The sequence below is a fragment of the Dendropsophus ebraccatus genome, chromosome 4 (genome assembly GCF_027789765.1).
Source record: "Dendropsophus ebraccatus isolate aDenEbr1 chromosome 4, aDenEbr1.pat, whole genome shotgun sequence".
Classification (NCBI taxonomy): domain Eukaryota; kingdom Metazoa; phylum Chordata; class Amphibia; order Anura; family Hylidae; genus Dendropsophus; species Dendropsophus ebraccatus.
In genome coordinates, this window is record NC_091457.1 from 84,802,581 (window position 1) to 84,830,197 (window position 27,617).

The window sequence follows — 27,617 nt, forward strand, 5'->3', positions numbered from 1 at the left end:
TTACGCAGGACTTATAAATGTCCCCCATCTCCGGCGCTACGGAGATTTATGTAGAGGCGGACTGCCTCTACATAAATCCCGTGCGCGTCGGTGCGCACAGCCGAAAACCTACGCCACCTGAATGGTGGAGTAGGTTTTCGGCGTATCTTTGCGCTGAAAAAATGATAAATTGCGCGGACTCTGAGTCCGCGCCCCCCTGTAATGCCCCTTCCACACCCCCGCCCCCCGGCGTACTCGGCGTGAAGTGCCAATATGTGAATATTTTATTCGCAAATCGGCCATTTGCGAATAAAATAATTCGCATATCGGCACTTTACGCCCAAAATCATCAGTACGCCGGATGATGCATGTCCCCCTATGTGTTTACACTCCGGCCGGGATTCCCTCAGAAGGCAGTACTACGTAAGTTCCGTGGGAATCATGGCCTATGTAACAAAGGCCGTGATTCCCACGGAATTTAGTATGTGTGAACATAGCCATAGACTGTATCCATGTTTCTTAGGTGGTCTTAGGGCTGCATCCAACTTCTTCAGCCACCACTAATCAAATGACGCATGGTCGGGTGCAGACAGACCACAGCGTGCTTGGGATTCCCTCACATGTTCACATAACACTAAGGTAGTTGGTAGTTAAGGCTGAACCCTAACAAACATTTTGCACCCTATAAAAAAGAATGCAGTGTTTGTGTAGACTTAATGAAGTACAATAAGAAAGAATGCACCATAGGGTGAGATCTGTCAGGGTAAAAGTGGAGTGAAGGGTGTAAGATATGTGTTCTTCCATTTGGTTGTACTTATTAGACAGACTGTAGGTGGCTGCAACTTCCTCATTGTTGGCTTCAGAAAGTAAAAGTCCCATACGCTTTCAATAACGGACGACTAAACAATCGTTTGACCACTGGTTTTCTCTCCGGCTTGCTGCTTGTTCTCCACACGCAAATTCTGAGCATTCCTGTATTCCCTATAGGGAGGGGTAGGCCGCAGCGAGAGAGCTCTAACTATGGCTACATTGATTTTGTGGGCCACTGAACACTTTAGAGCGCTAAACTTGGAAGCATTTGATGGCCCTACACAGAATAAATGGAGTGCATTGGATAGGGGATAACAAGCCGAGATGGGAATACCCCTTTAATGGACCTTTTTGACAAATGCATCTTTGAGATCTTGGTCATATACTCCTACTTAAAGATTTAAAAAACTTGCATGGTTTAGTCATATCAACCCTTCTGATGTGATTTTAGTGCTCTCACTTACAAGGTGCTATGTGAGCAGATACAAAAGAGTCATTAATCTGTATGTTGTCATGTTACCATGTATATTATGGTTCAGATTAAGTTTTATTTGGTCCAGTAATATATTCACCTGTTTTTCCAGGGTCCTCTGTCAGTATTTTCAGCAAAACAGAGGTGGACAGCACCCAGGAAGGTCCTTCTGACTCTTGAAGATGGCGAGATAGGGTTTATCTTAAAAGGCGACTGCCCTGTACAGATAACCTCACTGGATCCGCTGTGTCCTGCTGCAGTAAGTCTCGCTGTTTTCTTGAGTGAACTGGGTTACAGAATCACAGTAACATCTATAAGGAGTAACTTCTAGGACAAAATAGAAAGAACCCATGACATTTTAGGGAAATCTTTCCAGACTATCAGACCTTCTAGAATAAAGAAAATATAGAGGGGGGTTTTATCATTGTTATATACTAGTTTCCTGCAGCTGTTTATCTTTTTGCACTCCCTATGCCACTTTCCTAAAAGGTGGATGGGGCTTGGTATGAAAGGCATGGCATCCTATGACCCGTCAGAATTAACATAACTTATGCCAGAAATTGGCCATAAAGGGGTTGTCTGACAAAGAAACCCATTTTCACAAAATAAACATATATTAGTAAATAAGGTTATTTTATTAAGTTTACATGGTCTTCCCTGCCTTTAAGGCAAACTGTCTGCTCTGTCGTCTGCGGGCCAACTTCCTGTCTGGTGTACAGGACACTAGCCTGGAATTTAGCCAGCTCCATTTTCCTCCCTCTGTGTGGAAAGGTTTGTAGTCCAGAAAGTATAGTGGAGGGGATAAAGTTGCCTGAAACACAGGAACAGGAAGTCTGTTGCAGTATGTACACTAGATAAGATGTCAGGCTGAAGACAAGAACAGAGTTTGCATCAAAAGCAGAAGGAAAGCATAAAAGACCACAGAAGGTAGTTAGATAAAAAAAAAAAAAAAAAAAAAAAAAAGAGGTTATTGATACATGTTCACTGATCAAACAGTTAAAAATAGGTTTAATCATTGGACTTCCCCTTTAAACAGTACCTGTCGCTATGGATCATGCCTTGCTAACACCAGAAGATCGGGTTGCCATGGAAGCATGTTACACCTGGTACATTCTGTGTATAAGCCATATTCTAATAGGGCTCAAGCACAGAACAATGGGTGTTGACATTTCCATCGCAACCCGATCTTTTGGTGTCAGCATGCCGAACTGTGGAATGAAGCATAGTGACAGGTACCCTTTAAGTTAAGCCAGAAATCTACTCCAGCTACCCCCAAAATAGGTTATTGCGACCTTTTTTGATCAGCTGCTTGAAAGGGCTCTGCAGTGTTGTCCTGTTGATAGAATATGCATTTCCCAATCACTGAGGGGGAACAGAGTCAGGAGGAGTGGCTGTCAGCCAAACATGTATTTAGAAGGCTACTAATGTGGCCACCTTAAAGGAGAAGTCCGGCAAATTTTTTTATTAAAGTATTGTATTGCCCCCCCAAAAGTTATACAAATCGCCAATATACACTTATCACGGGAAATGCTGCACTTGCTACTGTATCAAGGCTTCACTTCCTGGATAAAATGGTGATGTCACGACCCAACTCCCAGAGCTGTGCGGGCTGTGGCTGCTGGAGAGAATGATGGCAGGGGGACACAGGACACTGAGCATCCCTCTGCCATCATCCTCTCCAGCAGCCACAGCCCGCACAGCGCTGGGAGTCAGGTCGTGACATCACCATTTTATCCATGAAGTGAAGCCTTAATGCAGTAGTAAGTGCAGGGAAAAAAGCACTTTATAAGCATTTCCCATAATAAGTGTATATTGGGGATTTGTATAACTTTTGGGGGGGCAATACAATACTTTAATAAAAATTTTCGCCGGACTTCTGCTTTAAGCTAGTTTAGTTACTATTCATGAATTTAGTAATACTTCCCCTTTTTATGTTCCAGAGAGCAGGCGTGAAGGAAGGAGATTACATTGTGTCTGTGGAAGACAAGGACTGCAAATGGTGTTCCATAAATGAGGTCATGGATATGTTGAATGGAATAAATGAACAAGGGAAGGAAATCAAAGTGATCAGTATCCAAGACCAGACGTCAAGTATGGTATGTGTGCCATACTTCTAAAGTTTTTATCTAATATATTTTAGACAATAAATCTACTATTAAAGGGGTAGTGTGGCGGTAAAGAATTATTCACAGAATAACACACATTACAAAGTTATACAACTAATACTATAATAATGTATGTTATGTCTGTGAATGGCCCCCTTCCCTGTGTCCCACCACCCCCACCCGTGTACCCGGAAGTGTGGTGCGCTATACATTACCTGTCATGTGCCGACCCCGTCTCCGATCTTCAGTCAGTGACGTCTTCGGCCGGCCGGCAAACAGCTCCGACTGTTCCGAATGCCGGCCGCCCTCTGCAGCGTCATCCGATGCTCAGCCGCGATTGGCTGAGCACAGTTATGCTCAGCCAATCGCGGCTGAGCATCGGATGACGCTGCAGAGGGCGGCCGACATTGGAACAGTCGGAGCTGTTCGCCGGCCGGCCAAAGAAGACGTCACTGACTGAAGATTGGAGACGGGGGTCGGCACGTGACAGGTATGTATAGCACACCACACTTCCGGGTACACGGGTGGGGGTGGTGGTACACAGGGAAGGGGGTCATTCACAGCCATAACATACATTACAAAGTTGTATAACTTTGTAATGTGTGTTATTCTGTGAATAATTCTTTACCGCCGCACTACCCCTTTAACAATTCAGAAAGGGTAGAGGGACAGGGATTAAACCCTTGCATGTCTTTCAGCAGAAATAGAGGGGTCATTTAGAGCTACATATATTACAGTCCATAGATCATAAAGCAGTGTATGCCCACTAACCAGAGAAGGTGCAGGGGACTGGATTTTCATGGCAGATATTAAATCCCTTATGCCTGTGAATGAAACTCCCATAGTTTAGGGGATCTGTGATTTCCTAATGCACAAATATTATCTACAGTATATTAGGCTTAATAAATCTATTAAATGGCTTGTAATATCAAAATAGGTTGTCTTTGAAAGCATAACATCAGGATATTGCAGTCAATGCAAAAGTATAGGAGATTGTTGTATTGTTGCCCTAGTGAAAGTAGAGGTATATAGTACAGTTTTACATAGTTAGCTAAAATAGTCCTTTACATACAGCATTGGGGAGGAGGGACTATTCTCAGATCTTTACCTGTTTTATCTTAGCAACACTTCTAGTTATCTCACTTACTAATATCCTGTTCTCCTTATTCATTCAATCAGCATAACAAAAGTGCCACGTACTCTGCTGGGATGCAGAAGACTTACTCACTGGTCTGTCTAACAATGGACGATGACAAGCACCCTAAAACACAAAAAGCAACAAAAAAATTATCATTCCTCAGCTGGGGATTCAGAAACCGCCAGAAAGCAGCAAGCACCTTGTGCCTCCCATCCGCCACTACCGCAAAGCCCCAAAGCAACAAACTTTTTCTCTCACCCTACGATAGCCGGACATGTGACAGTGCCATGTACTGATCCCATGCCCCAAAAGACTCTAAATTCATATGGAGACAACTGTGACAATCCCATGAGCTGTGACAATTCTCTTTAATTTATATTTTCCTTCGCCTTCCATCCCAGATTGGCAATGTTTCGTAGAAAGATAATCTACTTTGGAGAAGACTGTTCTCATATAACACACAAGGACTGTTCTAGAAAATACATTTTTCTTGATTTTTCACAATTTAGTAATAATCATTGTAAAATAATCTGTTATAGATTAGAACTAAATCATTAGCTATTTCAGCTGTCCAGTGGCAATGCCAGAGAAGCATAGATGTGCATTGGCCTTGGAGAATAAGCAGCAATAGTTGCTTCAGAAAACATGCAAGCATATCACTGCAGAGAATACTGGCATAAATTCCTGGTAATGATAATACCCAGGCCTAAGTATGCCATCTCCAAGAATAATTCTAGGCCAGACACTGCCACCTGCGGTCCATCAGCAGGTAGTGCATCACTAACATTGCATTTCTGTTTGTTGTATCACATAAGATCAGTCTGTATTTTATGTATATTATACTACTTTCTGATTTTTTATTTTACACATAGACTAAAGGTACTTACACTATGAGAAGGGCGTGACATATGGTATAGGCTACCCTAACTCTCCTCCAGATGCTGCTATAGACAATGTCATCACTGCTTAAACTACAGAAGTATATGTCAGTGAGACAATTTCAAATGTTTGTGACTTTAACCACTATCTTATATAATGCTGAACGTATTGTAATGTATGTTTTTTATTTCCATGTCTGTGTTGTTTATATGGTGTTATTACTATACAGTGTGGCAAAACTGCAATTCCTATCATACCTGATAGAAGTTATAGTATCTAAAGATCTGGAAACCTTCAGGGTTGCAAACCACTGTGTATTAACTTGGGAGTTATTAGAATGGTATACAAATTTTAATTCTTAAACTGCTAGAGGAAAGCCATTTCTTTATAGATAAAACAAAGGAACAAGGTTAAAACATTTGAGCGGTCTTTTTTTTTTATTTGGCATATATTTGACAAAGTGATTCCTTATTAGGGAAAACAAGATTGTAAATATTTGTTAAAATATAGATGATATGATTTATATGTTTCTTATTGTAGGTTTATATATAAGCTTGTGTATATTTAAGTGTATTTAAGAGTCTGTACATAAACAGGATGAAGTACAGGCTTGTTTCCTGATTACTTTACTCAAAGATATTGTTGGTGCCACAGAGCAGAGATTAACATGTGTGAAGGACCCTGGTGCCTACAAAGTTAATACTGATGTATAGAGAAAAACCTATTAGTGGTTGAGATTATATTGTGCAATATTAGTTTGAGGTTTCATTTAAACATAATGAAGTAATGTCCAAGTGGAATAAAAGAACATTTGTTATGACATATAGTGAAGATTTTTTATTTACAATCTGAAGAGGAATATTCCCAATAGGGGGCAATAGCATGTACTTCTGGAAAGTCCAGGAGCCTGACTGGAGGAGATACCAGTGCCTTCACCATGTTAGGAACAAGCACAATATGAACCACACCACTGCAGCTGCAACAAAGCAAGGGCAGAGGTGCCAGTCTACTCCAGGTTAGGAGCCAGTGCCCCTAATATGTCTTGCTTGCTTTCTCTCCTCCTCTTGCACATGTTGTTCCTGCCAAGTGTTTCTGCATGTAAAAAAATGTTGTGCGCAGCCAGTGCTGCATCAACTTTGTGTAAAGAAAGAATAGATGTTGCTGGCGATTCCTCGTCCCACCACGGCTTCCAAGTCTCTGAGAGAGGCATTGGAGAGTTGCTGGATGCTGGGAAAATACTGAAGAAGCTGAAGAGCCTTCACTCTTCCCACACCTGGTATTCTCTGTACAGTCTGCAGAATACTGGCTTCAGACAGATGGCAGCGCTTCTTGCCAATGAAAGGGTTGCTTCCAGCTTCTCGACTTCGCTCCTGTACCTGTGAGGGTTATTTATTTATAGTTCGTAATTACATTTTTGTTTTACTTGGTATGTGTCTTTTTTTTCCTAACTTTTATATTACTATTCATATTATAAAATCCTGAAGTCTTGCACTTTTTATCCTGGCCACTAAGCCTAATAACAAAGATGATATTTTTTTCTCTTCTGCAATCTTTCAGCAGCCACCTCCCTATAAGACAGGATTACAGTAAAAGGTTATACAAGTATAAGACTGGATCAGGTCACTCACTATAGGTGAAGTTTAGTGCTCAGCCTTTCCTGCCGTTTACACAGACATCTCTACAGGCCTAGAAACTATTATAGAAGTCAATAGGGTTCCCTCCAGTCTCTTATTTTCTATGTCAATGGAGCTTACTGTAGAACAGTGCTTCTCAAACTTTTTCTACTGGAGCCTCACCCGACAGACCAAGGCAATGCCTGGGCCTCACCAGACTGACCAAGAGGGTGCCTGGGCCTCACTATCTGTGGTGAAAGTCTATTTAAAAGCTGAAAATAATGCTAAAGCTACAGTACCTTTCAAGCTCTATATACTAATAAAGCAAGTACAAAATAAATTAATAATGTTGCTAAAATGGAGATTTTAGAGGCCTGTGCAGATCATAGTTACTTTTGTGAAAACTGACTCCCCAGCTGGGCCTCACCAACAACTAGGGGGCGCCTCACTGGTAAGGCCCGCCTCAGAGTTTGAGAAGCACTGCTGTAGAACATATATCTAAATAGTGGAAGAAGGCTCAGGAAATATGGCTGCCCTCGTAGTAATGTACAAAAAAAAAAGTATTACAGTACCCAGCTGAAAATAAATTCTAGGGGACGCATTCCCACTGTACCCAATGGTTTACATTTCACAAACAGACTTTGTTGGTATTAAAGAGGCTAATTAATTGATAAGTGGGTCGCTGACACAGACTTTCCACTGAAGAGCTGTTAGGTGCCTGCACTCCAATGAGAACAGAGCTAGAAGCAGTTGGCTCTGTTCCCTGGGTAGCAGCAGCACTGGTATAGTGCAGTATTGGCTCCTAAACACTTCAGTAGAGCGGAAGTTCTTTTTAAAAAGTCACTGTCATTAAAGGGATATTAGACTTAAAGACTTAACGCTGTTCAACCCCCACCAATAATCTAAGCTTGTTTGTAATAGGATTCTATTACATGAATTGGTCCATTCGTCTGCAGCACATCCTGACTCTCACCCGGAAGCTGCTGAAAATCATCACTTCCTGGTCCACTCTGTCTCCACTCTTCTGTCCTCCCCCTCCCTCCTGAGACCCAGGTCAAATGATCTGTCTCTTCTGTTGCCAGGTAAACTAACACCTCATCTATAACCCCACCCACCAATCAACACACCATTGCTAGAATGATACAGGCTTCTTGTTCTTTTGGGCACACATCTCTCCTTCACAGTTAATTTTAGTATACCTGGTTGAAAAAGGTCATTCGACCGAAACGTCCCTCTGATTGGGTATACTAACCATTATGAATGCATCATATATGTTGTGAAATAAAAAACCTGTACATGAATAAAGAAATGGCAGAATAATTCTCAGCCCACCAACAGGTCATGTTTTGAGGATTTCCTTTGTATTTCAGAGTTGATATAACTATACTCTGTGCTCACAGGTATTATTACAGATGTTCTTTGTATGGGATATCCACAAAATATGACCTGTAGGTGGGCCATGAGGACTGGAATGGAGAGGCACCAGCCTAAATGATTATGTGGGCTCTGCAATTTTGTCTACATTGACTACCAGGGATTTGCTACGCGATCAGCAAATGCGGTAACACAACCTTATTGTATGGGTATGAGCCCTATGAATCCCTACCCCGCTTAAAGGGGTAGTGCGGGGCTAACAAATTCACAAAATAACACACATTACAAAGTTATACAACTTTGTAATGTATGTGAATGTCCCCCTTCCAGTGTTCCCCAACTCCCGCCCGTGTTCCCGGAAGTGTAGTGCAGTATACATACCTGATCTGTGTCGACCGACCCTGTCTGTAATCTTGCCAAAGATGTCATCTTCGGGAGGCCGGCCGACCCCCCTCTGCCGTGTCATAACTGTGCTCAGCCGCGATTGGCTGATCACAGTTATGCTCAGCCAATCGCAGCTGATTATACAGCCGGCATGAAGGACGGCAGGAGCAGGTCGGCCGTCCTCCCGAAGATGACGTCTTTGACAAGATTACAGACTGGGTCGGTCGACACGGATCAGGTAGGTATACTGCACTACACTTCCGGGTACACGGGCGGGAGTCGGGGAACACGGGAAGGGGGCCATTCACATACATTACAAAGTTGTATAACTTTGTAATGTGTGTTATTTTGTGAATAATTTCTTAGCGTCGCACTACCCCTTTAAATAAAATGGCTAATCCGTGCATCAAGTCCTTTGATTTTCACAGGTTACCTCAAGTAATTTTAAGAAGCTCAAGTCCCTGAAAACTTCTTTTAAGACATATGATTGATATATACCTATTTACTTACTAAATGAAATATAAGCTGAGCTGCTTCACTCTGACTGGCAACAGGGAGTAACGCCATGCCAAGTTCCAGCACCACAAAGTTCTGCACAGGAGGAAAGTACTGATCACTGAGCCGTGTCCTCTCGACTATAACAACGCCATTCAAGCTGCTGGCCTATCAAAGGGTAAAGAGTTATAAAAGGACAACCAGTACATGCAAAACAAACATATAAAGGCCACATTTCACCTTATAAGAGCAACTCACAAACATACTATCATCAGAAATGGAAGCAATGAGGACATACCAGGGCTGAATTGGTTCTGTACCTCTGCCCTATAAGAAGAGCAGAAAAAACAAAGGGCGACAGCGCTCCATGGCGAGGATCAGAAGGACAAGGTGCAAAGGGGTTAGGGGTGCACGGCAACCCTCACCTGATGTGGTTGTGCAAAGGGAGGCACAACACTCTGCAGCGTATAGATCAAGGACCGCAGCCCCTCCCGATATCCAAAAGGAAACAAAGATACAAACAACCTCCAACTCCAGACTACACGGATTATGGGGCGCAGGTCCAACTTGAGATCGAGGCACAGTGAGTAATAAAAATGTTTTATTGTGGAGACTCAACGCGTTTCGGAACCGCACCGGTTCCTTTCTCAAGAGTCATGATACTGACAAAACAAAACAGCAATATATATCACAAACCAAAATGACATCAAAAGGGGGAGGGGAACTCAGAACCTCCCACTTCAATCAACACAGACACCTGTGACACCAATAAAGGAAGGCATATAGCCATATACTACATTACATAAAATACAACAATATATAAGAAAGAGTATATAAAAAGTATATATATATATATATATATATATATATATATATATATATATATATATATATATATATGTGTATGTATATATTAAAATATAAAAAAATAAATAATGTATATAAAATATATATATATATATATGAACAAGTATATAAAATTAAAATTATACCTTCGTATTTTCTAATGTCTCATTTAAGCCATCTGGTGACAAAGAGCAAAGTTTAAAAATCCAATACGATTCCCTATTAATGAGCTGCTTATATCTATTGGGAACATTCTCTCCTATACGTTCCAAAATAGTGAGTCTCAAACTACTAGGGTCAGAATTATGCTTGAGAAAAAAGTGTCGAGAGACACTATGCAATAAAAATGAATTTTTAATATTAGCTCGATGCTTGTTCATGCGGCAACGCACATATATATATATATATATATATATATATATATATATATATATATATATGTGCGTTGCCGCATGAACATATATATATGTGCGTTGCCGCATGAACAAGCATCGAGCTAATATTAAAAATTCATTTTTATTGCATAGTGTCTCTCGACACTTTTTTCTCAAGCATAATTCTGACCCTAGTAGTTTGAGACTCACTATTTTGGAACGTATAGGAGAGAATGTTCCCAATAGATATAAGCAGCTCATTAATAGGTAATCGTATTGGATTTTTAAACTTTGCTCTTTGTCACCAGATGGCTTAAATGAGACATTAGAAAATACGAAGGTATAATTTTAATTTTATATACTTGTTCATATATATATATATATTTTATATACATTATTTATTTTTTTATATTTTAATATATACATACACATATATATATATATATATATATATATATATATATATATATATATATATATATATATATACTTTTTATATACTCTTTCTTATATATTGTTGTATTTTATGTAATGTAGTATATGGCTATATGCCTTCCTTTATTGGTGTCACAGGTGTCTGTGTTGATTGAAGTGGGAGGTTCTGAGTTCCCCTCCCCCTTTTGATGTCATTTTGGTTTGTGATATATATTGCTGTTTTGTTTTGTCAGTATCATGACTCTTGAGAAAGGAACCGGTGCGGTTCCGAAACGCGTTGGGTCTCCACAATAAAACATTTTTATTACTCACTGTGCCTCGATCTCAAGTTGGACCTGCGCCCCATAATCCGTGTAGTCTGGAGTTGGAGGTTGTTTGTATCTATAAGAAGAGCAGGAACCTAACTGTTCTTTAGGTTGCGTGTTCCATTCATTTTGCAGGATTTGAGTAGACAAATAAAAAACAGACAGCAGACTGAAACCCAACGGCCCCAGTTGAGGTCAATGGGATCTCAAGGGCATCTGTTTGCATCAGTGAGTGTCTGTTACTGAACAGACTGTCTGCTAGATTGCCGCTCGTTTACTGGGCCTATTCCACTGCCCGATGATCGTTGAGCGAGGGCTGCAAGGACATCGTTACCGATGCATCATACATTACCTGTCCAGGCTTCTTCTCCGCGCAGTCTTCATCCCCGGGTCACGCACGCTCTATCTTCAGAATGGCTGGTCAGCTGACGGAGCTCTCAGCTAATCACAGGCCGCGGCGGTCCCGGCCTGTGATTGGCTGAGTGCTCCGTCAGCTGACCAGCCATTCTGAAGATACAGCGCGCGGGACCCGGGGATGAAGACAGAGCAGAGAAGAAGCCCTGCAGGTAATGTATGATGATGCTGCTGCTTGTCAAATCATCGGTCGCCCGCCGCGCACCGCTATTCAACCGTAGCGATGCGCGGTGGGGGAACGATGATTTTAGGTCTGGCCCTAAGTGAACGATCAGCCGATGACACGATCATCGGCTGATCGTTCTCTCTATTTCACCGAACGATAATCGGCCGAACCGGGCCAAATGGGGCCGATCCAGCCGATTATCGTTACTGTGGAATAGGGCCTTTAGGCCCCTTTTAAACATCTGCTCATTCTGTCCGCATTTACGGACCTGCAAGATAAGATGGAATAAGGACCTATTAATTTCTACGGCCCCACACACAGATCAGTTTTTCCTGTCTGTACATCAGGATTCTGGATTCTGGTCTCCATTTCAAAGTGGTCATCCAAACATCCATTTTGAAAATGCATCACAGATCCTAATTTCTGAGGTCCCAGAGGAAAAATCTGATGTGTGGATGAGGCCTTACTTGCAGCTTTCTTGTTATTGGAAACACTGGATATGTATATTGGAACACTGCAACATATAAAATGATCAGTTCTCATTGTGTTATGAAACTGTTGTTCATGCAATGTCTGTATGTGAACCTTGTGATATTAACCCTTTGAGGACCAGGCCCAAAATGACCCAGTGGACCGCGCAAATTTTGATCTTAGTGCTTTCGTTTTTCCCTCCTCCCCTTCTAAGAGCTCTAGCACTCTCAGTTTTCTATCTACAAGCCATGTAAGTGCTTGTTTTTTACAGGAATAGTTGTACTTTGTAATGGCGTCATTCATTTTACCATAACATGTATGATGGAATTCCAAATATATTATTTATGAAGATATAAATAGGTGAAATCGTAAATAAGAATGCAATATGGTAACGTTTGGGGGGTTCCTGTGTCTACGTAATGCACTATATGGTAACAGCGACATGACACTATTATTCTATAGGTCAGTCCGAACACAACCATATGCAGGTTACACAGATTCTCTAATGTTATATATGTATTTTTTTTATGAAATCCTTTTTTTTGGCAATTAAATATTAATAAAATGGGCCTATTTTGACGCTTATAACGGTTTTATTTTTTCACCTACGGGGCTGTTTGGGGTGTCATTTTTTCCGCCATGATCTCTAGTTTTTATTAATACCATATTTGTGAAGATCGGATGTTTTGATCACTTTTTATTGATTTTTTTAAATATATAATGTAATATAAAATCGGTAATCTGCGCACTTTTTCCCCTCTTTTCGTGTACGCCGTTTACCGGTCGCAATGACGCTTGTTATATTTTAATAGATCGGACAATTACGCACGCTACGGTATATTATATGTTTATCTATTTATTCATTTTTATATGTTTTATTTATATAATGGGAAAGGGGGGTGATTTAGACTTTTATTGGGGGAGGGGTTTTGGGGTAGTGTGTTAGTGTTTTGAACTTTTTTTTTTTTACACTTTTGAAGTCCCTTTGGGGGACTTCTACATACAGTACTTTGATTTCTACACTGATGAATGCTATGCCATAGGCATAGCATTGATCAGTGTTATCGGCGATCTGCTCATTGAGCCTGCCTGTGCAGGCTCAGTGTAGCAGATCGCCGATCGGACCGCACGGAGGTAGGTAAGAGACCTCCGGCAGTCCGTTTCAACGATCGGGACCCCCGCAGTCACACTGCGGGGGTCCCGATCGGTAAGTGACAGGGGACTCCCCCTGTCACTTACACTTAAACGCCGCGGTCGCGCCGCGATCGCTGCGTTTAAGGGGTTAATGGCACGCGGCAGCGCGATCGCTGCAGCGTGTCATTACCGGGACACTGATTGCAGCCGGCCCCCACCTGCTATGAAGCGCGCTCCGCTCCGGAGCGCGCTTCATAGCGGGTAAAACACCCAGGACGTAAGGTTACGTCATGGGTCGTCTGGGGACAGACTTCCATGACGTAACCCTACGTCCAGGGTCGTCTAGGGGTTAAAGGGGTATTCCCCCCCCCCCCCCCCAAGAGCTAAAAAAATGAAATGCTCCCAAACCTGGCTAATCTTACTCACCAAGTCCCCCTGAGTAATTTGAGCCATCTCCTATCTTTCTAGCTGCTGCCGTTCCAGAGTTACAAGTTTTTCTAAAAGATGTTCTATATTCAAGATAGGAAACTACATTTCCCATCATGCAATGCTTCTGCCTAATGAGGGCGATGTGGCAGAGCTGAGAGGGCGATGTGGCAGAGCTGAGAGGGCGATGTGGCAGAGCTGAGAGGGCGATGTGGCAGAGCTGAGAGGGCGATGTGGCAGAGCTGAGAGGGCGATGTGGCAGAGTTAAGTAGGCTGGGTGAGTTGCAAGGGGGTGCTGATGCCGGGTGGTCCGGCGCTCCCCCGGGGGGGGGGGGGGGGGGGGGTGTTGCAGTCACCGGCTGAGCTGCGCGGAGGGGGGGGTTCTGCAGTCACCGGTGAGCTGCGGATCGAGTGCGCCGCCGTGGGCTCTAATGAGGGGAGATGTGGGGGGGGCACGCACTCACCGGGCGGATGGCGGCTGCAGGGCTGGGTGAGCTCTGAGCGGCGGCCACCGGGAGATCACTCACAGGAGCTCCCGGCGGGTGAGCGGGGGGCGGGCTCAGCCGCCGCAGGTGCAAAGGAGCACCGGACGGGTGCCGCCGCCGCAGGAGCTCCGGGGTGAGCGGGCACTGGGAGATCACACACAGGAGCACCGGGGTGAGGGGCGGGCGAACGCCGCCACGGCCTCTACTGAGGGAGGGATGGGGGGGGGGGGGCACACAGTGGGGTGAGCTTGGGGCTGGGTACACTGCTGTCAGAGAGGGTGACAGTGCTCAGCAGCTGCTGTCACTGTCTCAGTGCCTTCCCTCTCTTCAGTGTGCTGGGTTAGAAGCACTAACCCGGCCCATTGAAGAGACTGAGGACAGTTGATGCAGTCTCGGAGGGTGCGGGCCAGGAGCAGGGAGCGTGTCGGAGTGGACTGAGAGCTGATGATTCTATGCAATCCCTGGGGGTGGGGGCACCTAGATAAAAGCAAAACTGTGCAGAATCCGTAATAAATTTATATTGAAAAGGTGGAAAGCTACGGGTGAGCAACGTATTAATGCAAAAATAATTTTCGGGGGAATACCTGTACCGTATCGCTGCGTATTTAACGCTGCGTTTTTATCGCTGCGATTTTTACATGCGAGTTTTGATTTTCACATGAAAATCATGTGAAAATCAAAACTCCCATGTAAAAATTGCACAAAGCATGCAGCGATAAATACGCAGCGATACGGTACGTGTGAAGGCACCCTTCACACGTACAGAATCTGCAGAAAATCTAGTGCACATCCTGTACGTGTGAACACACCCTTAGTGTTGGAAAGTGTGAGCCAGTTACCTTCCGGAAGCGTACCAGTCTTCTCCTGAAGGCGTTCCCTGAAACCAGGTCACTCTCCGATATGTACAGGACACAGGCTCGGTTGGACAGATGGAAGTCTACTAGTCCTAAACCATCTTCAAACACCAGCTTTACCTTCCCTATAGAATAAAGATTTACACTTTCAGTGTTTTGTAACATAATGGTTGAAGACACCTGCTATCTAAACAGTGTGGCAAAGCTTGGTTGACAACCCTTTTTGGAGCAGTGATGGCCGCCATATTGTTTGTCATCCAGCAGTTACCAGAAACAGAAGTGGAACAATGTAAGAAGACAAGGGAGGTGGGCCTTGCAGTTGGTGACACTATGGATGGCACTGCTACTGAGGGGCACTTCTCTATGGACGTAATGGGTCCACATGATATCATCCTCTATCATACCTTGTAATAACTGTGCCACTTCTGTTCCTCTCCATTTTTCGCTGCCAATGACGTGCCCATAGGGAACAGCGCAGGCTCCGGCCCTGACTGGCGTGCTCTGGGATGTGGACATGGGATATGTTACAGTGTAATGACATATGAAAACATTCTGTAAAGGAAAAAAACACATTTACATCAGGTGCCAGTAATGGGAGGAGGAGGAGGCCACAATAAGGAATGGCGACTGTATGGAGAGCAACATGACTGGAGATTCTCACTATGGCATGCAGTCTACAAGCTGTGTCAGGTACTGAGGTAATATGGCCTGTCCAGCTCAGGTACAGATGCCACAGTCCTGCAGTATCCCGCCACACTCCACTCACCTACTCTCCACTCCAGCACACTGACGCTCTCCAAAGTACCGCCAACATCTCAGTCTTAAACCCCATTGGACAACAAACCTTCACTCTTCCTGAAGTGGCCAATTAATGTCCCGTCCTGCGTCTAGGGGCGGGCCTTCTCTCCCCACGCCCTTTAGTTTGCCAGCAGAAAGTTTCCCTTCGTCAGCGACGCGTCGTGTTGCTAAGGACACCAATACAGATCACGTTGATTGGTCAGAACTGAAAGGCTGGCCAATGGCAGACGGGTATAGAGACTAGGTGCCACCGAGGTAGCGGCCGTTGAAGTGATTGAGACAACCTGTGCCTACAAGTAACTGGGACTGCGTACTACACCGAGAGACCGGGCGACATGTCTTTTCCCTTCAGGAGACGAAGCGCCAACCAGTTTGTGAGTGCTCCGGAGTGATGTCACATGATGTCCTGTTTTATGTGGCTGCCCTGAGGTGATAGCGGCGCTTGCTGTATACTAATGGTGGACTGTCGTGTAATATATACTGGGTGATGCCTGCGGGGATGGGAGGCAAGTCCGTCTGCTCCGGTCCCTCACACTCTGCTCCAGCTGGTGATGGGAAGTTATCCGAGCACACAGCGGCAATGCTGAGGTCCCCACCACTGAAAGCCCCAGCAGTGGCTGTATGAGCGTCAGGGGGACCAGGGGGCCTGGGCCATCATGTGACCTGGATGTGTGATGCTCATGGCACAGCTCTGCTAGGAAACCATGGCTACTGGCATCCATGTGGGTGATAGCCCATAGCACCTAGATATTGCTGCCAACCTAGTACAGTCATCCCTTGATACAATGGCCTCAGGATACAATATTTTCAGCATACAATGGTCCTTTCTAGACCATGGTACCTTGTGACCAGACTCATAGCATAGACTCAGTAAGTGTATACAAGAAGTTTACATACTGTGGCACTTCCCCTTTATTGTATTCAAAAACACATAACAGGATACAGAGGAACGCACACTCCCTGCCAACTGTTTTGCGATATCAAGCGCTTTCTCTACAGCAGTGATTTTCAACCTTTTTTGAGCTGCGGCACACTTTTTATACTTAAAAAATCTCGGGGCACACCACCAACCAAAATGGCACAAAATGACACTAAAAAAGTACATATTATACATATAGTTAATAATATAGATTCTAAATGTATTTATACTCACTCAGTGTGAAACCTGGGCCTGTTCTCTCCTGTGCTTCTCTCCCCCTACCTCTCTCCTGTGCTTCTCTCCACCATACTTCTCTCCCCCCTGCTTCTCTCCACCAAACTTCTCTCCCCCCTGCTTCTCTCCGCTGTTTCTCCCCCATCCCCATGTTTCTCTCCCCCCTGCTTCTCTCCCCTGTTTCTCCCCCATCCCCAGGTTTCTACGAGGCTGAAGTTGGTTTCTTATTCGGCCAGTTTCTTATTCGGGGCTGAAGTTGGTTTCTTATTCGGCAGTTTCTTATTCAGAGGATTTTTCTTTTTCCTGTTTTAGCTATTATGCTTACAGAAAATGTATAATATTCATACCCTACCGTAAGTGAGGGGCCCTGAGAGGACTGGTGATAAAAATGGCAAAAAAGACCCCACGGTTGGCATAAAAATGGGCATGAAAGTAAAACCACAAAATTATTATTTAAAAATAAAATTGACTTTGGGCCACTGATCTCACACTGATAATACACAGAGAGGGATGCCCCGCATCATACCCAAGAGAGTCCAGCCTGGCCCAAAGTGGTTCTGGGTATAAAAACTGGCATCAAAGTGGGCACATAGCCATTTTTCATGATTTGAATAAGTAACAGCTATTTTCAAAGGGTTAAATGAGTTTGGGCCACTGATCTCACATTGATATTACACAGAGAGGGATGCCCCGCATCACATCCAAGAGAGTCCAGCCTGGCCCAAAGTGGTTCTGGGTATAAAAACTGGCATCAAAGTGGGCACATAGCCATTTTTCATGATTTGAATAAGTAACAGCTATTTTCAAAGGGTTAAATGAGTTTGGGCCACTGATCTCACACTACATACACACAGATAGGCATGCCCCGCATCACATCCAAGAGATTCCAGCCTGGCCTAAAGTGGTTCTGGGTATAAAAACTGGCATCAAAGTGGGCAGATTGGCATTTTTTCCTAATTTGAATAAGTAACAGGTATTTTCAAAGGGTTAAATGAGTTTGGGCCACTGATCTCACACTGATAATACACAGAGAGGGATCCCCTGCATCACATCCAAGAGAGTCCAGCCTGGCCCAAAGTGGTTATTGGTATAAAAACTGGCATCAAAGTGGGCAGATTGGCATTTTTTCCTAATTTGAATAAGTAACAGCTGTTTTCAAAGGGTTAAATGAGTTTGGGCCACTGATCTCACACTACATACACACAGATAGGCATGCCCCGCATCACATCCAAGAGAGTCCAGCCTGGCCCAAAGTGGTTCTGGGTATAAAAACAGGCATCAAAGTGGGCACATAGCCATTTTTCATGATTTGAATAAGTAACAGCTATTTTCAAAGGGTTAAATGAGTTTGGGCCACTGATCTCACACTACGTACACACAGATAGGCATGCCCCGCATCACATCCAAGAGAGTCCAGCCTGGCCCAAAGTGGTTCTGGGTATAAAAACTGGCATCAAAGTGGGCACAGAGCCATTTTTCATGATTTGAATAAGTAACAGCTGTTTTCAAAGGGTTAAATGAGTTTGGGCCACTGATCTCACACTGATAATACACAGAGAGGGATCCCCCGCATCACATCCAAGAGAGTCCAGCCTGGCCCAAAGTGGTTCTGGGTATAAAAACTGGCATCAAAGTGGGCACATAGCCATTTTTCATGATTTGAATAAGTAACAGCTGTTTTCAAAGGGTTAAATGAGTTTGGGCCACTGATCTCACACTGATAATACACAGAGAGGGATCCCCCGCATCACATCCAAGAGAGTCCAGCCTGGCCCAAAGTGGTTCTGGGTATAAAAACTGGCATCAAAGTGGGCACATAGCCATTTTTCATGATTTGAATAAGTAACAGCTGTTTTCAAAGGGTTAAATGAGTTTGGGCCACTGATCTCACACTACATACACACAGATAGGCATGCCCCGCATCACATCCAGGAGACTCCAGCCTGGCCCAAAGTGGTTCTGGGTATAAAAACTGGCATCAAAGTGGGCAGATTGGCATTTTTCCCAATTTGAATAAGTAACAGGTATTTTCAAAGGGTTAAATGAGTTTGGGCCACTGATCTCACACTGATAATACACAGAGAGGGATGCCCCGCATTACATCCAACAGAGTCCAGCCTGGCCCAAAGTGGTTCTGGGTATTTTGTGAATCAATCTTTAGCGCCGCACTACCCCTTTAAGCAAACAGGGCTAAAGTACTCAGGAGGCATTTGTCAGCATAACAGGATCCCAGAATTAGCTGTCCCATCTCGTCTTATTAAACATTTCTCGGCTAACCCTGAATACATTTCTATAATAACAATACCTGCAGCAATGTTTTCTGCTGACAGGTCTGCTTTAGGCTATGTTAGGCCTCATTCACACATCCATAGTTCAGCCAGTGAATACGGACCTGTGATGGTGGACCGCACTATGAATGTGCAGTAACAGTGCTACGCAGTTTACGGAGCACTATGTAGAAGACAATGATTCGTGCCGCAAATCCAAGTCCGCACTATAATCTATCCTTTATTTTTTTGTAGCGTGGGACGTGGACCTGAACACTTGTACAGATGTGTGAACAGGGCCATTGAAATATATTTGTCCTATGTGTTGCCTGCAATGTCAGGGTCCCCTTGTAGCCATATAGGACCCCTTTGTAGCCAGTAAGACCGCCCTTGTAGCCAGCAGAACCTGATTACGGGAGCATTGATGTCCCTGTACCCAGTGGGATTAGCAGATACATGCTGCAATACTAATGATCGCACTGCGCACGTGTAGGAAGGCCATTCTGGGTACGAGAGATGGCTTTGCCCCCAAGTGCTGACGTCACCATACCCAAGAAGATGAAAGGAAGTAGGACATCACTGTAAGGTTGCATCATGTGACTGGACCAGCAATCTCCGAGTAAAGCCAACAAGGAATATATAAGTTCTTTAGTTAAGGGTTAATTTTAGTTCTTTTTTTTTCAATTTTTCCAGGAATACCCCTTTAGGCTATGTTTAAACAAAGTAAAAATAAGGGCAAATAATGACCATTATTAAAGGGGAACTGTCAGCCAGTTAGATTAATCTAAACTGCTGATAGCTCCCTATTGCACCAAAAACACCATGGATAAAAGGGGTGTTTTACCTTAATCCTCATTACCGTTTCAGTAAAGTTTGGCATTTGCTCCAAAGTCTGGTAAGGACCCACAGGGCATCCCTCTCTGTGTATTATCAGTGTGATGCGGGGGATCCCTCTCTGTGTATTATCAGTGTGATGCGGGGGATCCCTCTCTGTGTATTATCAGTGTGAGATCAGTGGCCCAAACTCATTTAACCCTTTGAAAACACCTGTTACTTATTCAAATTAGGAAAAAATGCCAATCTGCCCACTTTGATGCCAGTTTTTATACCCAGAACCACTTTGGGCCAGGCTGGACTCTCTTGGATGTGATGCGGGGCATCCCTCTTTGTGTATTATCAGTGTGGGATCAGTGGCCCAAACTCATTTAACCCTTTGAAAATACCTGTTACTTATTCAAATCATGAAAAATGCCTATGTGCCCACTTTGATGCCAGTTTTTATACCCAGAACCACTTTGGGCCAGGCTGGACTCTCTTGGATGTGATGCGGGACATGCCTATCTGTGTGTACGTAGTGTGAGATCAGTGGCCCAAACTCATTTAACCCTTTGAAAACAGCTGTTACTTATTCAAATTAGGAAAAAATGCCAATCTGCCCACTTTGATGCCAGTTTTTATACCAAGAACCACTTTGGGCCAGGCTGGACTCTCTTGGATGTGATGCGGGGCATCCCTCTCTGTGTGTACGTAGTGTGAGATCAGTGGCCCAAACTCATTTAACCCTTTGAAAATAGCTGTTACTTATTCAAATCATGAAAAATGGCTATGTGCCCACTTTGATGCCAGTTTTTATACCCAGAACCACTTTGGCCCAGGCTGGACTCTCTTGGGTGTGATGCGGGGGATCCCTCTCTGTGTATTATCAGTGTGAGATCAGTGGCCCAAACTCATTTTTATTTTTAAATAATAATTTTGTGGTTTTACTTTCATGCCCATTTTTATGCCAACCGTGGGGTCTTTTTTGCCATTTTTATCACCAGTCCTCTCAGGGCCCCTCACTTACGGTAGGGTATGAATATTATACATTTTCTGTAAGCATAATAGCTAAAACAGGAAAAAGAAAAATCCTCTGAATAAGAAACTGCCGAATAAGAAACCAACTTCAGCCCCGAATAAGAAACTGGCCGAATAAGAAACCAACTTCAGCCTCGTCAGGTTTCTCTCCCCCATTGTTTTCTCCTGTTTCACAGGGGCGCCATAGTTTGGGGAACTTTCCCCGCGGCACACCCGACCATGTGTCGCGGCACACTAGTGTGCCACGGCACACTGGTTGAAAATCACTGCTCTACAGTACAGTGTGATACTACGTGTCCTGTACTGCTCTTTACCTGGGCCAGGATGATTTGCTCCTCTAGGCACCAGGTGAGGGCGGCTTTATTTTATTTTTTTTGGACCCTGTGTGATCTGTACAGGACCCTTAAAAATGCTCCGCTTCTTAGAAAATATTAGGTATTTGCTTATTCTTTAAATCTTCTCGTCTCATTTTGTGAGGATATTTTGGAAGCTTTAAAACCAATAACTATTTTTTTTATTTGTTTTTAGAGAGTTTTAGTCTCAACATGTAGTGGTCATCCTGGAACCAATTAATATTGAAACTTTAGGGAGCAGTGTAGACCTCTGTCAGACACAAATTTTGAATTATATTTTTTTCTGGTGTATATTTAAAGGAGAAGTCCGGTAATTTTTTTTAATCAAAGTATTGTATTGCCCCCCTAAAGTTAAACAAATAACCAATATACAATTATTATGGGAAATGCTTATAAAGTGCTTTTTTCCCTGCACTTACTACTGCATCAAGGCTTCACTTCCTGGATGGAATGATGATGTCACGACAGGGCCAGGACAAGGAGTTTTGGTGCCCTAGGCAGAGAAGGCAAATGGTGCCCCCCCCCCCCCCCCCCACACACACACACACAGTGTATAGCCTCTTAGCTGCCCTCACATAGTGTATAGTCTCCACACACACCCACATAGTGTAGCCCCCACATAGAGTATAGCCTCCTGGCTGCCCCCACATAGTGTATAGCAGGGGTCCTCAAACTTTTTACACTTAGGATGGTGGAGTTTTAGTTCTACCACAGCCACACAGGATCATGCTGGGAGCTGTAGTTCTACCACAGCCACCCAGGAGCATGCTGGGAGTTGTAGTTCTAGCTCAGCCACACAGGATCATGCTGGGAGTTGTTGTTCTACCACAGCCACATAGGATCATACTGGGAGTTGTAGTATTACCACAGCCACAGGATCATGCTGAGGGAGTTGTTATTCTACAAAAGCCACAAAGGATTATGATGGGAGCTGTAGTTCTACAACAGCCACACGGGAGCATGCTGTGAGCTGTTGTTCTACCACAGCCACACAGGAGCATGCTGTGAACTGTAGCATTACCACAGCCACACAGGATCATGCTGGGAGTTGTAGTTCTACCTCAGCCACACAGGGTCATGCTGGGAGTTGTATATCTATTATAGCCACACAGGATCATGCTGATCAGGTGTAGTTCTACCTCAGCCACACATTCCACTAACACACACACACTCACACACTCCATTAGCACACACACACACACACACACACACAGATACATACATATACTCACCCACAAAGCAGTAGCAGTCGATGGATGACACTGTCTCTGAATGGAGGATCATACTCCTCATCTGTCTCTGTTGGGAGGGGGGATGGGGTTGTGGCATGTGTCACTACAGTTGTCCCTGCACTTCTTCCCTCTCCTGCTTCAGCTCCGGAGCCAAGCAGAACAGAGGAGGAGAGGAGGTGCATGCCCCGGGGCTGGAGCCTTCAGCAGCTGCGGGGCAGAGTGGGGAAGAGATTCTTCCGTGGGTGAGGTCTGGTGGGGAGATTTTGGAGGATACATTGTCCTTTGGGGGTGGGGGGTTTGTCACAGAGGTATTTGAGCTTGGAGGGGCAGTGTTTGGCGGGAGTGGCCTGAAAAGATTTTTTTAAAGAAAAAATTGTGCCCCCTGTAATTCAGCAGGAGATGGCACCCTAGGCCATCGCCTACCTCTGCCTACCCTTTGTTCCGGCCTGTGTCACGCCCCAACTCCCAGAGCTGTGTGGGCTGTGGCTGCTGGGGAGGAGCATATAGAAAAACTGCCCCATGCCGATCCTCACTCTGGTATAAAGGGAGCTTGTTAATCCCTAATACAGTCCAATAAATCACATGATACCAGAAGTTCCATAAACTGCTGCTTTACTTTTCAATGTAAACGATACAAAAAAATTCTTTCCATATATTCTCCACAGGTGCATTGTTCAGACAATACGTTCCAGTCATAAGGCAGCACAGTCTCTCTTAATCGCCCAGCCGAGATTCTCACGGGACATCCAGCCGAAGGTGATCAGCGTCAGCCAACGCTGCTGGTCTGCGACGTTATGAGAACCGAATGCTTGACAAAGAGATTTGGTTCTCGAAACATCGCAGACCAGCAGCGTTGGCTGATGCTGATCACCTCCGGCTGGATGTCCCGTGAGAAGCTTGGCTGAGCGATTAAGAGAGACTGTGCCATCTTATGACTGGAACGTATTGTCTGAACAATGCACCTGTGGAGAATATATGGAAAGAATTTTTTGTATCGTTTACATTGAAAAGTAAAGCAGCAGTTCCTGCAACTTCTGGTATCATGTGATTTATTGGGCTGCTGGAGAGGATGGTGGCAGGGGGACATTGAGGGACACAGGGCACTGGAGGGACACTGAGCATCCCCCTGCCATCATCCTCTCCAGCAGCCACAGCCCGCACAGCTCTGGGAGTCGGGTCGTGACATCACCATTTTATCCAGGAACTGAAGCCTTGATGCAGTAGTAAGTGCAGGGAAAAAACACTTTGGGGGAGATTTATTAACCCCTTAGCGACCCATGACGTATCTGATACGTCATGGTGCCGCTCGGGGTGTTCAGAGCGGGGTCCCGCCGGGACCCCGCTCTGAATGGCGCTGATCCCGGCTGACACGTGCAGCCGGGCAGTGCCTCTCTTAGCCGGTGCGGGTCCCGTTGCCGCGCCGGCTAATTAAGCCTCTAAGTGCAGCTGTCAAACCTGACAGCTGCACTTAGAGGCTTTGTACACACTATCCCTGGTTTCTAGTGGCTCGGATTTCCCCCCCGCGATGCGATCGCGGGGGGGAGATCCGTTCTTCTGCCCGTGCCGGGCCTCAGCGTCGGAATGATGCTGATCCCGGCTATATTTAGTATCACCGCGCGCGTTATCGCCCGCACTATTAATTAATCACGTTCCTGATCTCGCACGGTAAACGGCGTCTGCGCAAAAAATTCCAAAGTGCAAAATTGCGCATTTTTGGTCGCATCAAATCCAGAAAAAATGTAATAAAAAACGATCAAAATGTCGTATATGCGCGATCAAGGTACCGATAGAAAGAACGCATCATGGCGCAAAAAATGACACCTGACACAGCCCCATAGACCAAAGGATAAAAGCGCTATAAGCCTGGGAATGGAGCGATTTTAAGGAACGTATATTTGTTAACAATGGTTTGAATTTTTTACAGGCCATCAGATACAATATAAGTTATACATGTTATATATCATAGTAATCGTAACGACTTGAGGAACATGCATAACAAGTCAGTTTTACCATAGGACGAACGGCGTGAATGCAAAACTCCCCGAAATAAAAAAAATTTGTTTTTTTTTTTCAATTTGACAGCGCAAATGATTTTTTTTCCGGTTTCGCAGCATATGTTATGGAAAAACAATGCCTGTCATTGCAAAGTACAATTGGTTTCGCAAAAAATACGTATATACATATACGTATCTAGGTGAAAAAATGCAAGCGCTATGGACTTTTAAACTTAAAATGGAATAAGCAAAAGCGCAAAAACGAAAATAGGCTTTGACCTTAAGGGGTTAAAGTGTGTAAAATTTAGACTGGTGCAAACTGCCCACAGCAACCAATCACAGCTCAGCTTTAGGCAGTGCTGAAAGGTAAGCTGAGCTGTGATTGGTTGCTGTGGGCAGTTTGCACCAGTCTAAATTTTACACCCTTTGATAAATCTCCCACTTTATGTGCATTTCCCGTAATAAGTGTATATTTATAACTTTTGAGGGGCAATACAATGTTACAAGTTATGTGACAATTGGGGGAATATAAGCTGAATAGACCTAATCCACCAATTTAGTGGACATAGAGTAATGTTACTTTTACACGGAGCGATAATTCGCACGGTTAACGATTTTGAATGAACAATGTTTTTTTTATAACGATCAGCGTTTAGACGGAACGATACATCGTACGGAAAATTAGCTATGCGATCGTTTAAGCCTATGTAACACATAGGTATAATCGCTGAAAGAATGTTTACACGGAACGATCTGCGAATTTTTTGCGAACGATCAACGATGATTTGAGAACATGTTGAAAGATCAAAATGAACGATTTTTTTTGATCGTTTGCTGCGTTTACACGTACGATTATCGTTCGAATTTGACCGTTATCGTGCAAAAGCGAACGATCAATCGTTCTGTGTAAAAGGACAATAAGATGACCAACCATTCTTCTCTATTGCAACCAGGAGAAGTACAGTGAATGGCAAATGCACAATAAGAGGCACACTCCAGACATCAGGACACTCCAGTACTTCAGTACTGCCTCCACTTCTTACAGGCTTAGCCATAGACACACCACCACCAGGGGAAGATAGCGAGTCTCCACATTGATAGTTGCTCTTTATATGGCAGTGCCGTCTCTACTTCTTGTTCCTCCTTGTTGACTGTTCCAGTTAAAGAATATTAACAGTGACATAAGCTGAGACTGAGAAAAAGAGAGTGTTATCGGTGATAGCAGGGGTATCATGAAGAGTTAAACTTGAAATAATGGTGATCTCTGTATTTAAGAATGAGCGCAGCCAGCCCCTCAAGCCATATGAGGTCCGTCAGTCATTTGCACCTCTTCTCCCCAACCTGACTTGCATCTTTAATCCTAAAATGTCTCTTACCATATATCCTGACGGGTCACATTGTTCTTAGTATACGTTTTGTCCCTGTTCCCACACATGCCGACTTTCCATGATATTCTACGTCTCAATGTATCCTGACATGTTACAGCGCTCATTAATTTGGCGACATGGTACACTCTGTTTCATCAAATAGTTTGCTAAGATCCGCACTTTTTAATATCTACAAAGCAGGTGTTTATTGTGTGTACGCTGGGAGGAGTATATACGGTAAGCCCTTGCACCTGTGGGTTGCTGTTGCACCTTCTGTTTTTTTGTATGTTACATGACTCATTCTATCATATAACAGGATATAGAACATACAATATGATGTAAGTTCATGTTTGCTTTGCTTATATACCTAATAAATACAATTCTCTGTATATCTAATGTAACTTTGCCATTTTTTGCTTGTTTTATACCTGCTTAGAAACACATAGCCCATGGCCTTATTCCTGCGGCTACCGTAGCTCCCAGATCTGCTGTCCCTCGCACCCCTCCCCCACGTAGCCCTAACCCTTCTCCGGAGAGACCGAGGTAGGTGCCATTGTTTTTGTGTTTTGCTTATGTGCAACCTTCTCAGTACATATAGCCATGTCTGTGTCTGAATGCATCAGGATTGTGATCAGGACAGAGGGCTTCTTCTATAGGGACTGTAATGGCATCCTCATTGGTTGTCACACAAGATTCCAGTATGAAATATGAAATGGTTGCTTTTTAATTTTAGGGCAAATGTATATTGATTATAAGCTACATCTCCACCAGAGTGGCGGACTAGAGTACGGGAAAACTGTGCCAGTCTTTATTTTTCATACACACTTTTGTACTGTGATTTACTCTGCTGCAGCCATTTGCAGTAATAGTGAAAAATTCTGCAATACTAAATGGAATTTTATGTAATCCTATTCACACAGAGCAGTCCGAACCTGCAGTTTTTAGTGCACGCTGCATCAGGACCTATTATTCACAAGGTTTATGCTGGCTGTCCTCTGTCTTGTACTAGACTATAATGGTGGAGCTATAATATTTAGTACTCATTGCAAATTATTAAGGCTTCTAGCATAAACTAACTGCAATATAAAGTAAGTAAGTGAAGGCAGCATTTTTATATGTATGCTGTTTTGGTTACCTGTAAAGTAGAACTTATTCAAACCAGTTTTCTTGTTCCTTTGCTCTGTAGGTCTGCTCTTGCTGCTGCCATTTTGATGACTTCTTTAACTGGTCGAACTGTTGCTATACCCCAACCACGCCAGAGATCCCTTTCTGAGAATGATAGTACTTACGTTGAAGAAACAGATCATATTGAGCCCTATGCTACAGCCAGAGATCTAGGAGTAGAGTAAGTTGGCTTTGCCTTTTTGTCTTACCTCTACCGCCACTGGTAGACCAAATGTATGTGTGTGTGTGTGTGTGTGTGTGTGTTTGTTTTCACAA

General features: G+C 43.9%; 3 protein-coding genes across 8 annotated transcripts in view; 2 read left to right on the top strand and 1 right to left on the bottom strand.

Annotated features, from left to right (window-relative positions):
* The window catches only part of RHPN2 (rhophilin Rho GTPase binding protein 2), a 52,820-nt gene extending 47,443 nt beyond the window's left edge, over positions 1-5,377 (top strand). Inside the window, exons 13-15 of the mRNA XM_069966185.1 lie at positions 1,374-1,520; positions 3,202-3,357; positions 4,546-5,377. Of these exons, the coding sequence (XP_069822286.1) occupies positions 1,374-1,520; positions 3,202-3,357; positions 4,546-4,800 (558 nt within the window). The 3' untranslated portion in view covers positions 4,801-5,377. The remainder of the gene's footprint in view (positions 1-1,373; positions 1,521-3,201; positions 3,358-4,545) is intronic.
* A 531-nt stretch (positions 5,378-5,908) lies between these two features.
* Positions 5,909-16,607, bottom strand: FAAP24 (FA core complex associated protein 24). Of its 2 annotated transcripts, none has more exons than XM_069966188.1 (5): positions 16,004-16,607; positions 15,564-15,711; positions 15,145-15,284; positions 9,265-9,417; positions 5,909-6,759 (listed from the first exon to the last, which is right to left on the bottom strand). In XM_069966188.1, exons 2-5 carry the CDS (start codon positions 15,673-15,675, stop codon positions 6,514-6,516), a joined length of 651 nt encoding a protein of 216 aa, XP_069822289.1. In that variant the 5' UTR covers positions 15,676-15,711; positions 16,004-16,607; the 3' UTR covers positions 5,909-6,513. The 2 variants fall into 2 exon arrangements, with proteins under 2 accessions (XP_069822289.1, XP_069822290.1); XM_069966189.1 differs by lacking the exon at positions 16,004-16,607 and adding an exon at positions 15,926-15,989.
* Positions 16,060-27,617, top strand: part of CEP89 (centrosomal protein 89) — a 108,972-nt gene continuing 97,414 nt past the window's right edge. For 2 of the 5 annotated variants that reach the window (XM_069966184.1, XM_069966183.1), the window contains exons 1-3: positions 16,068-16,331; positions 26,614-26,720; positions 27,364-27,522. In XM_069966184.1, coding sequence (XP_069822285.1) covers positions 16,293-16,331; positions 26,614-26,720; positions 27,364-27,522 — 305 coding nt within the window. In that variant the 5' untranslated portion in view covers positions 16,068-16,292. Of the gene's footprint in view, positions 16,332-26,613; positions 26,721-27,363; positions 27,523-27,617 lie in introns of all 5 variants that reach the window. The other 3 variants (XM_069966181.1, XM_069966180.1, XM_069966182.1) reach the window with 3 other exon arrangements.

Coding starts and splice junctions, on each gene's coding strand:
- FAAP24 (XM_069966188.1), bottom strand. CDS start 15,675: ATGTCCACATCCCAGAGCACGCCAGTCAGGGCCGGAGCCTGCGCTGTT. Junction 15,285..15,563: donor AGTGGCACAGTTATTACAAG/GTATGATAGAGG, acceptor TTTATTCTATAG/GGAAGGTAAAGCTGGTGTTT. Junction 6,760..9,264: donor CTCAGCTTATATTTCATTTA/GTAAGTAAATAG, acceptor TAACCCTCACAG/GTACAGGAGCGAAGTCGAGA.